The 15,858-nt window shown below is 35.3% G+C and overlaps 2 protein-coding genes across 3 annotated transcripts; one reads left to right on the forward strand and one right to left on the reverse strand.

Annotated features, from left to right (window-relative positions):
• Positions 1–433: 433 nt before the first annotated feature.
• Positions 434–5,883, forward strand: LOC111497746 (protein OBERON 4-like). Its single transcript, XM_023148664.1, has 3 exons — positions 434–3,893; positions 5,050–5,613; positions 5,649–5,883. Exons 1-2 carry the CDS (start codon positions 827–829, stop codon positions 5,610–5,612), a joined length of 3,630 nt encoding a protein of 1,209 aa, XP_023004432.1. The 5' UTR covers positions 434–826; the 3' UTR covers position 5,613; positions 5,649–5,883.
• Positions 5,884–7,084: 1,201 nt separating this feature from the next.
• On the reverse strand, positions 7,085–10,775 carry LOC111497877 (cytochrome b5 domain-containing protein RLF). Of its 2 annotated transcripts, none has more exons than XM_023148877.1 (6): positions 10,632–10,775; positions 9,509–9,608; positions 8,969–9,353; positions 8,180–8,314; positions 7,677–7,727; positions 7,085–7,502 (listed from the first exon to the last, which is right to left on the reverse strand). In XM_023148877.1, the coding sequence occupies exons 2-6, from the start codon at positions 9,548–9,550 to the stop codon at positions 7,426–7,428; spliced, it is 690 nt and encodes a 229-aa protein (XP_023004645.1). In that variant the 5' UTR covers positions 9,551–9,608; positions 10,632–10,775; the 3' UTR covers positions 7,085–7,425. The 2 variants fall into 2 exon arrangements, with proteins under 2 accessions (XP_023004645.1, XP_023004646.1); XM_023148878.1 differs by having other exon boundaries at positions 9,509–9,605; positions 10,632–10,763.
• Positions 10,776–15,858: the final 5,083 nt, after the last annotated feature.

Raw genomic sequence — 15,858 nt, forward strand, 5'->3', positions numbered from 1 at the left:
AAAGATTATTCCTCTAAAATTTTGAGAAATTGATATATTTTTTTTAATTTTTTTCTTCTAAATTCGTGTAAAATTATTTTAAAAAATATATTAAAGCATTTAAAAATAATACAAATATCATTCGAAAAAGCATAAATTGTTTAAAGTTTTTATTTTTGTATTTTAAAAAGTTTATCAATATTACTAGCGGAGAACTAAAACATTTTTTTAATTCGAGAATAATGCAGTCAAGAGAACATAATAATAAATAGAGATGTTTATTTAACGCGAAATAAATAAAAATAAATAATTTTAAAAGCTAAAAAATTTGATTCTTATATTTAGAGAACTAAAATTCACTCTAAAATTTTAATCTAACAAAAATAAATAAATATAAATATATATTCACACTTAAAAAACTGCAAATTTTGAGCACTTTGCGTAACAAACTCTGTCTCTCTTGCTTTTATACTGCGTTGACTACTTGGACTAAGCTTGTAAACCCGATGATGAATTCTCCTTTTTCCTGAATTCCCATTTTGTCCCTTCTCAAATCCCTCTTCCTCGCCGTCGCCGGTCAATCTCCCCCACCCACAGCCGCCTTCCATTTCTCCTTCCTTTTCCGGTAACCGATTCTATGATTCTATTTTCCTTCTCTTCATCGTCTCTCTTTTCTTATACCGCCGCTTGTGTTTCAAAGCTAGGGTTCTTTGAAGCCCTAGCTCTCGGGGTATTTTCGTGAATTTCGATATGGGTTATCGGCGGAGGTTTAGAATTTTGTAGCTCGATATCCTTTTTCCAGTTTGTTGTTGCTGTTTGTTTGATTTGGTAGTTCGTTTATTTCGTGATGAAGAGGTTGAAATCTTGCGACGATCTTGATTCGTACGTCGAGAAAAATCCAGGTAAGGATCCTGTGTTGAGTCGGACCTCGTCTTCTCATCGAGCCTTTTACCATAAATCCGAGGCTATTCGGAAGAATCTGTCATCTTCGTCTGGTAGATATTATCGGGATCGATCGGTGGATGAGGATCGGGAAGGGTCGAGGCTGGTGCGTAAGCGATCAGATCATGATTTTGAGGGGTTTGATCGGCGAAAAGGGTTTGATCGATTTCGAGAAAGCGGAGAGAGTAGGGGTTATGCTGGTAGTACTGGAGGTGGCGGTGGAGGGGATCGTATTGGGCTTCATAGGTCAGAAAGCTACTCTGGGTCGCGCAGGGAGTGCCCTAAAGGATTTCGATCAGAGCGGGACAGGTCAAGGAGAGAAGGCAGTGTATCTTCATGGCGGCGATTTGGGAGTTGGAATAAAGATGTTGATGAGGGAACAAGGAGCAGAGGTGGTGGTGTTGGAGGATTGGAAGAGAGAGGGAGTGGGAGGAATTCTCCCAAGGGATTGAGAGATGTGAAATCGCCATCTCTGTCGAAAGATTCAAGTAGTGAGCAATCGAAATTAAGAACCTCACCTAGCTTGACTTCGAGGGGTGTGAGAGCCCAAGAATCAAAGTCCAAGTCACCGACAAGGTCGAAGGACTCAGAGAGCGAGCAATCAAAGAGTATTGAGGTGAAAAAGGGGGAGGACTTGCAGGTCGATAGTGGGAATAACAGTGAAATGGAGGAAGGAGAATTAGAACCTGACCCTGAGGCTGAAACTGCACTTGCATCTGAACCTGAACCAAATCTTGAACCCGAACCAGATCCCAAATCTGAAACTGGATGTGAAGCTGAATCGTTTCCTAAGAGTGAAGATAAATTGGTAGAAGAAAAGCATTTGGAGTCGGATAATGGTCAGAGGGAGGTTGAAAGTGAGAATCTAGATCAAGTTCAAAAAGGCAGTGTTGTAGTAGAGGCTGAGTTGTTGGATAAGAGCATGGATGTGGCTAAAGAGAAAGAAGCTTGCAGTGATGACGCTGGTTTATCAGAAAGTCGGGATGTATCTATTGATTTGGGGAATTGTATCAAGGAAGAACGTGATGTTGTGGCTGACGAAGGCAACAAATTGGAAGACAGTTCGGTTGGTGAAAGAGAACAAGATAATGGGACGGATGACAAGAACTCGTTAGAATCTTCAGTTCAGTTGGATAACGAGTGCAAGGAAAGCAAGGGCATCGATCAAGAAGTGAACACCAGAGATTTTCATGTATCAGATAAAGAGGTAGAAAAAGAAATGTCAGATGGAGAGACAACAAAAACTACCGACGCACTGACTCAAAATTTTAGAGATAAAGGCAAAAGTGTGGCCGTTAGTCCTTCAACCTCCCATGCAGCATATTCTGCAGAAGATGGAGCTTTGACAGATAGAGAACATGGAGCTGCTGAAATTTGTAGGTACAATGATATGGAAGGCCCAAGTACTAGGGGGTTTGAGTTGTTTACAAGATCTCCGGTGAGAAAACTCGAGAAAGTGGATGAATCTGGTGATAGTAAGCGAAGGGATGAAAAGCTTATGCTAGAGCCTCTTGATCTTTCTCTTGGCTTACCAAATGTTTTGTTACCTATTGGTGCCACTGGCGATTCGATTCCAGCGCCCAGTTCCCCTAGTCATGGAAGAAGTGTACAGTCCCTAAGCAACACTTTTTGCACTAATTCAGATGGATTTGCCCCATCAATGTCGTTCTCAGGGTCTCACTCTTTCTTTCACAACCCAAGCTGTTCTTTGAATCAGAACTCAATGGACAACTTCGAACAATCTGTTGGAAGTCGCCCGATATTTCAGGGCATTGATCAGGCTTCTCAAGGAGCTTGGGTGGGACAGTCACAGAATGAGACTAAGTCGAAGGAACTTCCCTTATATCAAAGAATTTTGATGAATGGCAATAGCTGCCTTCAACCCATTCTGGGTCCTCATTCATGTGAGGAAGAAAGCTCAAAAAATATGAGTGGGCTGGATAGGCAATTAAGCTTTCAAAAACAGTTGATGGGAAATTCTAAGCCCAATGATGATGTTAAATCGCCTGCACTGAGAGTAGGATCTCATGATGGTGGATTAACTAATAATTTGGAAAAGAAGAGGATTGTGCAAGAGACTAGCAGTGGTAGTTTATATAGAACTAGTAGTTTGAAGGAACAGGAAAAGCTTCCGACAGGAGGTGCAGATTTTATAGACACAGTAGTGGCCAGACTAATTACTGAACCTGTGAATGAAATGTCCAAGAAATTTACTGAGATGTCAGATCAGTTCAGAGCATTTCTGAAAGCAAGTATCTTTGGGATCATGTCCAATGCCGAAAAACGTGGTCTATGTGCAATTCAGAAAGCACTGCAAAACAGATCGGACATAACTATCGATATGCTACTTAAATGCCATCGAGTACAGTTGGAAATCTTGGTTGGCCTAAAAACTGGTCTACCAGATTTCCTTAAGGAAGTAAGTTCCGTTGGATCGACCGACTTAGCTGAGATATTTCTAAACTTAAGATGCCGAAATATGTCATGCAGGAATCTTTTGCCTGTGGATGAGTGTGATTGTAAAGTTTGTGGTCCAAAAAATGGATTTTGCAGTGCTTGTATGTGTCTTGTTTGTTCAAAATTTGATATGGCGTCTAATACATGTAGTTGGGTTGGGTGTGATGTTTGTCTTCACTGGTGCCATGTGGATTGTGCCTTACGTGAATCTTATATTAGAAACGGTCCGAGTGCTACGGGAGACCGAGGAGCAACCGAAATGCAGTTTCATTGTGTTGCCTGTGATCACCCTTCAGAGATGTTTGGGTTTGTGAAAGAGGTTTTTCAAAATTTTGCAAAAGATTGGACGGCTGAACCTCTCTCTAGGGAACTTGAATATGTTAAAAGAATTTTTTCTGCTAGCAAGGACGTGAGAGGGAAACAACTTCATGAACTTGCTGGCCGTATGCTGTCTAGATTGGCCAATAAATCAAATCTTCCAGAGGTGTACGCTCAAATTATGACTTTCGTTTCTGGTAAGCTAAGTTTACGCTTTGCATGTTATGGCTTCTTTTATTGCCTTGCAATTGAAAATGATAGTCTTATTCTGTAGAATTCTTGGTTGGTTGGTTGGTAGCACGAGAATTTATCATTCCTTTATTTTGTTTGCCAAAGATCGTCTCTTAGCTAATGTGACACCCGGGTAAAGGAAGGATACATGAATGAACTGAGACCACATCCGAACTAGAGCGATCTTGAAGATAAGATGATTAAAAAGGCTTAAAAGAATTGAAAGCCATTGCCTATACCAACAAGGTGCACCTTTCTTTACAGTGGCTCAATCATAGAAACTCCATAGTTAAGCGTGCTTTGCTTGGAGTAATTATATGTTAGGTGAGCTCCTAAAAATTTGTCTAGGATGCATGTGAGTGAGGACAAAGCATGTTGGAAGGACTCATGTTGGTCTGTGGGGATAGTTCTCACTCTTAAAGCGAGGAGTAAGTAACATGAGCATATCGCAAGAAGCAGGAAAATGTTGGGCCCATCAAGTGCCAAATTTGGATTTCGAATCCTAGGATGGGTCGTTACATAAATGGTATCAATGTGGCACCTTCTCTAGTAAGATGGGGTTTGGGGACGAACCAAGAAGGAAGCTAATGGGCATGTGACACCCGAGTAAATGATGGGTGCTATGAATAAATCGAGACCCCATTTGAACGAGAGCAATCTTGAAGATAAGATGACTAAGAAAGACTTAGAAGATTGAAAGTCACTACCTACACCAACAAGGTGCATTTTCCTTGTTGGTGACTCAATCATAAGAACGGTATAGTGTAACTTGTTTTGCTCGAAGCAATTCTATGTTGGGTGACTTGAGAATTTTTCTAGGATGCATGGATGCATGTGAGCGAAGATAAAGCATGTTGGAATGACTCGTATTGGTCTACAGAGATAGTTTCCACTCTTAAAAGCGAGGAGTAAGTAATGTGACCATGTCACGAGAGATGTAGGGGAATGTTGGGGCCATTAGGTGCCGAATCCGGATTCCAAATCCTGACTTGATTTGACTACTATATGACTTCTAAGTTCATTTAGCTATGACTTGCTGAGATTTGAATTAGTGTCTAGTAGTGCTGTTGGTGTGAATGGGAATGTTGCTAATTTCTACCTTTTTGTGATATGTGGCTACAGATGCTGCTGATTCTTCCAAGCTCGGCAAGACACCGATACCGTCTGGGAAGGATCCATCAAAAAGCAACAACGGAGTTTCAGGGTCATGTCTGGAAGCGCCATGGTTGAAATCCGTATATTCCGATAAAGTTCCCCAAATGGAAAGAGCAGCCATTACTCTTCCTAGTTTGAATTATGAACGTAGCGACAAACGGGTAATGGAGCCAGAATTGCAGATAAATTCTCACAGGGAGCCTCTGTTTGATGAATTGGACAGTATTGTTAGAATAAAACTTGCAGAGGCCAAAATGTTTCAAGCTCGAGCTGACGATGCTAGAAGAGAAGCAGAAGGTTTAAAGCGCATTGCTATTGCAAAAAACAAAAAAATAGATGAAGAATACACAAGTAGAATTGCCAAGTTGCGTTTGACTGAAGCTGAGGATGTGCGTAAGCAGAAAATCGAGGAACTCCAGGCTCTAGAAAGAGCTCATCGAGAATACTCGAGCTTGAAGGTAAGGATGGAAGCAGATATTAAAGATCTTCTTTTGAAAATGGAAGCTACAAAGCGGAACATTCCAGGGTGATGTGTAGTATCAACTGGGATTCTTTAGCCTTGTTATCTCCTTGTGGTTTCGGGTCGTTCGAACTCGAAGCACGCCAAATTTATAGGTCTATATATCTTCAATCTGGCGTATTAGTTCTTTTAGGTTTTACCTTCTAAGTTTTTGCCCCTCCCTCTATTTTGGACTGCTAACTTAAGTCTGTACAGCGACTTCAACTGCATTTGTTCATGTATAAACAGTTCCGTCTATGAAAGAAATCCGAGAAAATTTTCAATCGGGTTTTCATCCAAAATTTATCTCAAAGCATTGTTCTGGAGCTGTCTGTTCAAAGCTGAAGATGAACTTTTGGACTACCACCTCTTATCAGGTTGAAAACTTCTTATATTTCTCACAAACACGTTTCATGCACATCTCTCTTTTTATATGAAGCAGAGATGCATCAGTCTCTTTTAACAGGTACCCGAGCACCCAGCCCGAAGCGTCAACATTTTTCTGCAACGTTGTCTTCCGAGAATGAGGATCAAGAGGTCTGAACTTTTATTGTACTGTTATTGTCACTTTACTTCCAAATTGTTAGCTCAGTACTTTATATATTATCAGTGTTTTCAATAGGAAGGCTGTGGGTTATAACCACTTCATTGGTGAGTTGTAGACTATAAGCACAGGAAAGGGAACAGCATGCACACATATGTATTAATTGCGTAGACTTCCCGATCATGCAGCGGCTTCAATTATTGTAACAGAACCATTTTATCTTCATAAAAAGAAAAGAAGCCTGTTTTGGTCAAAGAAAACTAACTTCGAGACCCCGAATGGATATGGATTGGGACAAGCAATGACTATGAATATGATGATGAAATTGCTATAAATGTTATTGGAGAAGAAAGTGAAATTGAAGTTCGTTCATCTTACCACCTTTGAATGTTTCATCGTGCAATTGGAAGTCTGAAGCATTTCCTTTCAACATCAATAAACAGTTTGGAATGAAATTTCAAGTGCTTAAAATGTTTATTTAACCCCTAAAATTTCTTTTTTAAAACATATGAAGAGTTATTCGAGATAAATCTGTAATGATAATAGGCGTTTGGGGCAAGTGTTTGGGTACTTTTGAAAAAGGAAAGGGTTGGAGGTTGCGAAGAAAGTTGGCTAGGAAATCTTGTAGCAATGTGAAGGCAAATTGCTAATGTAAAAGGCTTAGTGCTGTTAAGAACTCACTGCTTTTTTGAATCAACAAGAAAAGAATCAAAATGAGTCATGGAACAAATTCCTTACATAAACATTGGAATGATTAAAAACTAAAAATTCTATACCACAACTGGAGGCTCAAGTCATGGAGGGATATGCTACTGTTTTTTTTTTCCAAAATCAAACATTGTGTCGCCCCTTTTATCTTCAACCAATATGGTTGGAAATAACTCAAAAGGTTGAGAAAAAGACTCAAGATCTCAGTGTATAGTGTTTACCAATCCAGAATATCAACATCTTATGAACTTCAAGATCAAGATAACCAAATATTTTAGACTAAAGTTGGTCCTGGTGCACAACAGAATCTTGGATAGTCATAATATATAGATATAAACATTGTCCGTCAAGATTTTTATTTGGTTTGTGCCCTGCAATATCTATAAAATACCCAACTTTCTATGCTTAAGAATAAGTAATATATCTTAGAAGTTAATTGAAAATCAAATTCAAGTGTGCATACTATCGTTGCTCGGAACCTTCGAACCTTCAAGTAAGTTCGTTCCCAACACATTCTGATACCAAATCTTTGACTACTTGTGCAATGCAACACACCATCTAGACATGGTCAAGGCTACATGCCATAAAACTGTCAATGACTATTATCCAAAGTGCCAACCAAACACTTCTCCAACAAAAATTCAGCATTCACCCATGCGTGGTATTTATCTGAAGGTTGTTTAAGGACAACTTTTGGACACCAATTCAGGATTCATTAAATAAAAGCCAATTGAAATTGCATGGAAAATTAACTAGGTGTAGGTGGCAACAGTAGAATTCCATAGAGGAAGAAGTGATACTAAAACCAAAAAAAAAAAAAACTAAACCAAATTCCAAGGATACTGAATAAAGATGTACAATCTCTTCCCACTGCTTTCATGAGTATATCAGCACCTGATAAAGAAGTTTGTCAAGAGGTCAAATACTTCAAGTCTACCCAAAAGAAAATGCCTATGATGTAATCTAATGCGTCTCAGCATCAGTTAAAACATGCATTGCAAGAATCTCAACCCAAATAATAACTAGAAGTTATGCATGAGAGTAGACCAGTAACATATAAGTAGGACTAGAAGCTAGTATTTATGAGTAACCAAGGTCATGAATAAAGGAGAATATTCATCCTTCACAGAATTTAACAACATGATACTGTGGCCCATCTTAAACATAAAATATTAGAAGTTATACGCTAAAGTGATAATTCTTGAACACAAGACACCATAACATGCATTACAAATCTAGTCATGCACTTTACCAACTCTAGGGTCCTCAGAGACCCACTGACTACAACCAGATGGATAACAAATTCACTGAAAAAAATTAAACGGAAAAATTGTGGATGCCCATACCTCCAGGGTGAAACTTCATGTAAGGAGATAAGTTGTACACACGACCTTTCAGAACAGTCCACATTGAGCCCTCGGTCTGATGTTCTTTAACTTCACTCATAGGGATAAGCCTTTTATTTGACTGGCCTTTCAATCCTAATTCACAATTATAAAACAAATGTTGAAAATCAGTTGCATTAATTTCTCGGGATAAGAATTTATAACATTAAATTACCAGTAATGTTGAAAACAATAAAATTGTCCTATTTTGCAACACAAATAATAACTATCATATTAATATTGTTACAAACACAAACGGAAATGACAAGTGGATCCTCCGTGAAGTTCATAATTTGGATACTACAGATCTTTAGAAGCTTTTCTGAACCCTGAACATGCCAAGAAGCAACTAGTTGCAAACAATTTGTATCCTCTAATAGCCCAAACAAGCATCAACATATGTGCCAAGGTCATAAGATTAAGGTTTAAGAAAACACTTTCAGTCCCTTGAACTTTAGTTTCTACTAGTCAGCCTTTGTACCGCCAATTTCCTAGAAATTGAATCCTATGTTACAATTTGTTAAGGTTTAATGGGATTTGTAATATATATAGATGGATAGACTCACTAGAAACTAAGTGTGTCTATAAACTAAAAGACTAAGTGATTACATAAACTTAATTTTGATAGAATTTTTTACTATAGGGATTAAATTGTACCAAATTTGAAAGTACAAGAACTAAATCGTTACATACTTTAGTTCAATAAGATTCTTAGATCAAATTCTAAGAGTTTCATAACACCACAAATACCTGCAAGATCAGGATGGGTTCGAGTAAGCTTAAGCCAATCCATTTGGCTATACCCCTTTTCAAAAGGAACCTTTGTTCGAGTTGCAGGCCTACGCCCAGCAGTCCCTTGTTTTCCTGAAACCTTCGCAACTTTCTCAGCATCTTTTGGCACCTTTTCTGTTGACTGTGTGCTTGATTGTTTTGCAGACGACATATCAGTAACATTGAAATGCAAGGAACCCACTGTTGCCTGCTTTCTGGAAGTGATATCATTTGACAAATTATCATCCCAAATGACATTCGTCCTACTGACGGCGCCATTTGTCAATTCATCCCTTAAGGTAATATCACCTATGTCATATGCAAGATCCTTTGCCTCTTTATCATCTTTTTCAGGTAAACCCACCTACTAATATATTCATATAACAGTAATAGTAATATAACTTAGGTTGGATGTCAAACATTATGACAACTGTAGAAGACGAATTGATAGAAAAAAGGAAACATGTCATTGAATTGAAAACTTATAACCTAATTTTATAGCATAAAAATTATACTTGCCTGACAAAATGTGAAGTCATTGTCAGAATCCATCTCAGTCATTTAGTCTCAAATTTTAAGCAACCTTTCTCATCCAACAACACAACTCGAAATTGTTCTGCTGCATTTCAATACCAGAAGTCAATAGATTTCAGATAGATTTGACATTTATTTCAAATAAAGTGGAATACAGTTTATTTAACTAGTCTGAGTGAACTTATTTTACTTTCAACCAATTAGAAATACAAAGGAGGGGGGATAAAAAAAAAAAAAAAAGATTTACCATATTATCTGGCAACAAAGAAGGCGATGATGAAATAAGCAATTAAAACCTGAAACCAATGGTTTTTTGTCCTGAATAATCCGTAACTCCACTCCATGAAAAGAAAGGGACCATGCTTAAACTTCTAAATCAGCACATTAAGACTCATTGTATAACTTCAGTAATTAATCTTACCCTTTGAAGGATATATATATTATTATCATCTTGTGAAAGAAAAGGTGAGAAAAGTAAACAAATTAATTAATCAATGGAGATTCTCGATAGTCGTCCCTCCAGCAACCAAATCGATACCTCAAATTTATCATAGGAATGAAGGGGGTAATGCGTTTTGATTCGAGAACTACGCCAATTTACCACCTAACCACAACTAAAATTAACAGAAATGTTGCTAAACTCGCACCGCGGATGATTCAAAGCGTGTTTCTGTCTCCAGTTTCGTCGAATCGTCCGTTTCTATCGTTTAATCGTATAAAACAGAAGAAAATCGTAATCCGAGATTCAAAATCGAAAGGAAAGGGGGAAAATGAAAAAAAAAAAAATCGAATCACGACATGACAAGAGAACTAATAAGCTCCATACTAGTTTAGATTCAGACTAAAGCACAGATGAGTCGTAGGAGGAATTCAGAACGAAGGGAAAACATAGCAAAGAGACAAAAGACACCAAAGTTCATACTACCTGGATCGTTTAAAAAAACAGAATCGGAACTGAAGGAATAGGACGTAAATGAAGAATCGACAGAAGAAATCTCAAGAAACTAGAGAAGAAAATTAACTTATTCATGCATTTGTATGAAATCGTAATTCAAGCCAGAAAATAGTGGTCAAACACTTAGAGAACACTCACGAATCGAAAACTTACTGAATCGGAAAAGACCGTCAATACGCCGGCTGCCCGTTGACGACGAAGCTTTTCAACGGAATTCGATACCCAATCTCGTCGAGAAAAAGCGACGGAGAAATTAAAGAAGAATATGGTTTATTGCGTACAAAATCGGTGGCCGGGTTATTGGCCAACTTGAGCCGACGGTGACGCGGTTGCTGACCATGGTTAAGTTAACCATGGTCTAAATACATTTTTGGGACTAAAACAAAATGTAAAAAATATATATATATATATATTACTTTTTAATTTCTCCGTCGCTCAAAATATTTTACTTTTTAGTCTAAATCTAAATTAGTTTTCAAAGTTTAATAATAAAATTAAAAAAAAAATAAATTCTAAAATCTAAATTAAAAGAAATTATTTTTAAAAAAAAATTAAATTTAAAATTGTGTAATATTTTATACCAAACTAATTCTAAAATAAAAATTTAAAAAAAAAAAACCTTTACATTGAAAAGTGAGCATAGAACATCTAGAAGACCATTATTGAAATTCCATCCCTACGTCACACGATAAGGAAAATTAAGTGAAATATATATTAAAGTATTTTTAACATTTTTAAATTTAAAAATGTATTAGACACAAACTACTTCCCTTTAAAGTTTACTTTTAAAAATATGTGCTCGAATTTTTACTGATTTTAATTTATAATTATTACAAAATGTTAGACGAACACGACTCTCCACAATGGTATGATATTGTCCACTTTGAGCATAAACTCTCATGACTTTCCTTTGGGCTTCCCAAAAGGCCTCATAACAGTGGAGTTAGTATTCCTCATTTATAAACCCATGATCATTCTCTAAATGAGCCGATGTGAGACTTTCATCATCCAACACCTCCCCTCGAACAAAGCACGTCTCCCCTTAATCGAGGCTCGACTCCTTTGGAGTCTTAGTCATTTTCATCATCCAACACCTCCCTTTGAACAAAGCACGCCTCCCCTTAATCGAGACTCGACTCATTTGGAGTCTTAGTCATTTTTTACTGCCTTCGTACCTTCGAGGAGGCTTGACTCATTTTTTCTTTTTGGAGTCCTTTGTTGGACATTCGAGGATTTGCCAATCTATTGGCACGGCTAAGTTTAGGGCATGACTCTGATACCATGTTAGATAAACATGACTTTCCATAATGGTATGATATTGTTCACTTTGAGCATAAGCTCTCATGACTTTGCTTTGGGCTTCCTAAAAGGTCTCATACCAATGAAGTTAGTATTCCTCACTTATAAACTCATGATCATTCCTTAAATTAGCCGATGTAGGACTTTAATCATCCAACACAAAGTACAAAATGAGTTTGAGCCGTGCAACAGAGGCCGTGCTCTGACCGCTCGCAAGATTATGTCAGCAAAGACACTAGATTTTGATGATGTGATGAACCGTATGAAGGGAGTACTGGTTGTCTAGGGCTGGAGGGAAGATGACACTCAAACTTGTCTCCTTTAATTAATTCCTTACCTTATATGCCAAGTAATCACATAAAACTATAGGTAGGGAATTGGAAATTTCAAAATTAGAATGGCGAAAATGAAATAAACACAGAGAATGAGGATGAGAATGGTAAGTAAACTTTTCTTGGAGGTCACGGGTGGAAACAGAAATCCATAAATGTCAGATTAAATTACTATAATTAGGAGCTTTTAATGCCAAGTCTAATTTGTTTCAGATTCTTTTCTCTTCTTTTTCACATTATCAAACGAGACAAAAAAAATTCTCACAATTTTCTCGCGTACTTTCCTGGGAGAGAAAGAAGGAAAAGAAAAAAAAAAAAAAACTCAAGAACATGAACTCATAACCAGAAATCGGTATGTTTGTAAAGCATCAATTTCAATAATGATCATCGTTAAAACAATCAGGATGCGATCGGTCCGCATCTCTTAACGAATGAAATATCATCATCAAAACAAAAAGGGGAAATCAAATCGAAAACTACTTATCGATTTTTTTTTTTCATGATTTGAAAGAAATCTCAAGAACATTCCAGAGCTTCTCTAATTCAATTGCAATCAGACAGAGTAAAGAATAAACTCATTACTCTCAACGCCACCGCCGACAACGGCGGCCTCGGCACCACGACGAATAACCTGATGAGACGACACATCGCCGCCGAGAACGGCGGCCGCGACCGCGGCCTCGGCATCACAACGACCGATCTGATTAGACGACACATCGCGAGCGCCGTCCCTGAGGCGAAGCTCCTCCTGGTTGTCAGAATGATGGCCATCGTCGGAGTTATCCGGCGGATGGTAGTACATCCGGCCAGTTTGAGGACAATGCGAATGAAATCTGGCAACAATCCTGACGCTAGCGTCAAGAATATCGATGAACTTCCCCATGGAGACGTCGAAGGAATCGAAATCTCTGCAACGATCGCAATAGGAATCGGAACAGAGAAGCGGATCTCTCTGTGCGAGAGATAGAGGCGATGATTGCAAACTTAGAAGACGTCCCAGGGGAAGGCCATAAAAATGGAGAGCGAAAATCTATTGTTAGAGGTGGAAGAACAACGGTGATGAATTCGTATTTATAGGCCCAGCTGGCTTCGTGCTCCGTTTCCCTGCAATTGGGTTTTCGTTTTCTTTTGGTTTGGAACGCGTGCCTCGTGTTCTTTTCTTAGGCGATCAATAAATAAATATTTCTTTAATTATAAATTTTTTCTCTACTAAATATTAATTTAAATATTTAAAATCATATATTTTCTAAAAATCATATAAACCAAATTTATAATTTAATCATTTTTATAAAAAAATATATATATATATTCAAATGTTTTAAGATATTAAAATAATTAAAATAATATTTTTAAATTTTATCCTTTAAATTTCAAAATTTTCATTTTGGATAAAGTTCTATTTTAATTTTTTATTTTATTTTATAAGTAAAATAAAATTATATGATGTGAATAATATTTGAACCATTTAATTTTTAGTTTTAAAAATTATCCAATTTTATTGGTTAAGATTTTGATTAAACTTTTAAGAAATATTTATTTAAATTATTAAGGTATTTGGTAATATTAATTCCTTTTTTAAATTAAAAAAATTGCAAGAATAAATTAATGTATTTCAATACTCTCATAAAAATCCTAAATATTTAAATAATTACCCTTTCTCTTTTGACTTTTTATTTATTTTTTTATTTATAAAAAGGCATCTTGTCCGACCAAAATAGTTGAATACACAAGAAAAGAGGTTGAAAATGTGTTTTTTTTTAATATATGTTGGAAATGAGAATAAAATTATTTATATTTTTCTTATTAAAAAAATATAACTTATTAATATTTTCATAAATATATCCTACTTTCCAAAACAATTACAATATTATATTAATGGATAAAAGGAAAATAACTGTTTGCCAAAGTTGGCTATTTATTTATTTATTTATTTCCGGGTGGATAAACATTGAAGGAAATAATTTAAAATTAAAAAAAATCAAAATCAATTAATACGGTAAACAATATTCGAATCGAATTAAGAATAAATAAGAAAAATATATTAAAGAAACAAGAATACAATAACATTAAATATATCTTATTTATTGAAAATACATTTAATTTTAGGAGTAAATTTATAATTTAAAAAAGTAATAATACATTTATTCTTCCATCGCCGACCAAATATATAATTGAAAAAAATGGTTGAAAATAATATTTTTATTTAAGAGTATTTATTCTATTTTAAGAACCCATTAAATGTATCTTATTTATTGGAAATAATGAAAATAAAGTAAGTCAGAGGGCTTGAATGTAAAAGCCTTATTTATGTAAGTGGGCCACGTACGAAGCGCGTGTATCGCAACTCCACGGGAAAAAATCGCCGCGTTATAGGCACCGAATAATTCGGAATAAATATATTCTAATTTATGGGGTTGGTGTGGTGTTGTGCGGCGGCAAAATAACGCAACGGTGAATTCCCAATTATACCCTCCCAGTTTGTACGGACATATTCGATAAAACAAATTTTTTAAAATAGAGTTATATATATATATATATATTTAAAATTTGAATTTTAATTTAAATAATTGTTAAAAAGTGCACGGTAGTGGTAGTGGCAAAACGAAGTAATAAGCTGAATATAAAGTATTATTAATTGTTTTTTTTTTTTTTTGACGTGTGCTTTTCTTTTATAAAATTTATATAATTATTGTTTATATATATTTTAGTTAAATAAATAAATGAGTGTATATCCATACTAAATTATTAAAGTTTTTATTATCTTTTAAATATAATAAAATGAATTAAGAAATTTGCCATATAGTTATCATGACAGTTATTGAAAAGTGATTAGAAGACTTTACTTTTGGTAGTTGAAGAACGACAATTTATGTCTGTCTTGTTCTTTTTCAATTTATATTTACTAGCTTTTATTCGAAGTTGTAGTTTGTAGTTAGTAGATGAACTCCATTGTGTTTGGTTTTTTTTTTTTTTTTTTTTTTTTTTTTTTTAAAAGGCATGTAATTTNTGCTTAAGGATCATGGTTGAATACAAACTAAACATTCGTGTTTTCTTGATACTTTTTTGGTGTTATTCTTTTTCAAACCTTATTTAGGTTTGATGTTTAAACTGATTAATTGAATTAGTTTTGATCAAGCTAATTATTGAGTGAGTCATTTTGGAATCTAAGAGTGAGATTCCAAGTTCGATCTAAGAGTCATTCATCTTCTAACAAACTCTTGGTTAGAATGAATTTGTTAGGTTAGTTTTGTGAACGTTCGTAAAGATTCTAGAACTTTTAGCTTTGTAAAATCCAACATTGTTGGCGTTTATCACTTTCTATTCTAAAACTTTCTTTAAAGAAAAATATTTAAATATAAAATATAATTTTTTAGAATACTTATAATTATAAGCATTAAATATAGTCGAGATATTATTTATAGAATTATTACCATCTCAAATAAGGTTAATTGTTTAAGATATTTGATCCATAAATGAATTTCTTATTATTATTTTTTGTTTATTAAATATTTCAAATCATAGGTAATAAAGTTATCCGATTAATATGATATTTATTATTTTTTTGTTTATTAAATATTTTAAATCATATAATCTAATTATGTAATAAAGTTATCAGATTAATATTATAGATTAACCATATAATTTTTCATTTTTCAATATAAATTATTAATTTATATGTACTCGTGTTATTAGAAATTGAGGTTGAACCACCTTGTAAATTATTATTTATTGACAAAATCGTTTCATTT

The sequence above is a fragment of the Cucurbita maxima genome, unplaced genomic scaffold (assembly GCF_002738345.1).
Source record: "Cucurbita maxima cultivar Rimu unplaced genomic scaffold, Cmax_1.0 Cma_Scf00024, whole genome shotgun sequence".
Taxonomy (NCBI): domain Eukaryota; kingdom Viridiplantae; phylum Streptophyta; class Magnoliopsida; order Cucurbitales; family Cucurbitaceae; genus Cucurbita; species Cucurbita maxima.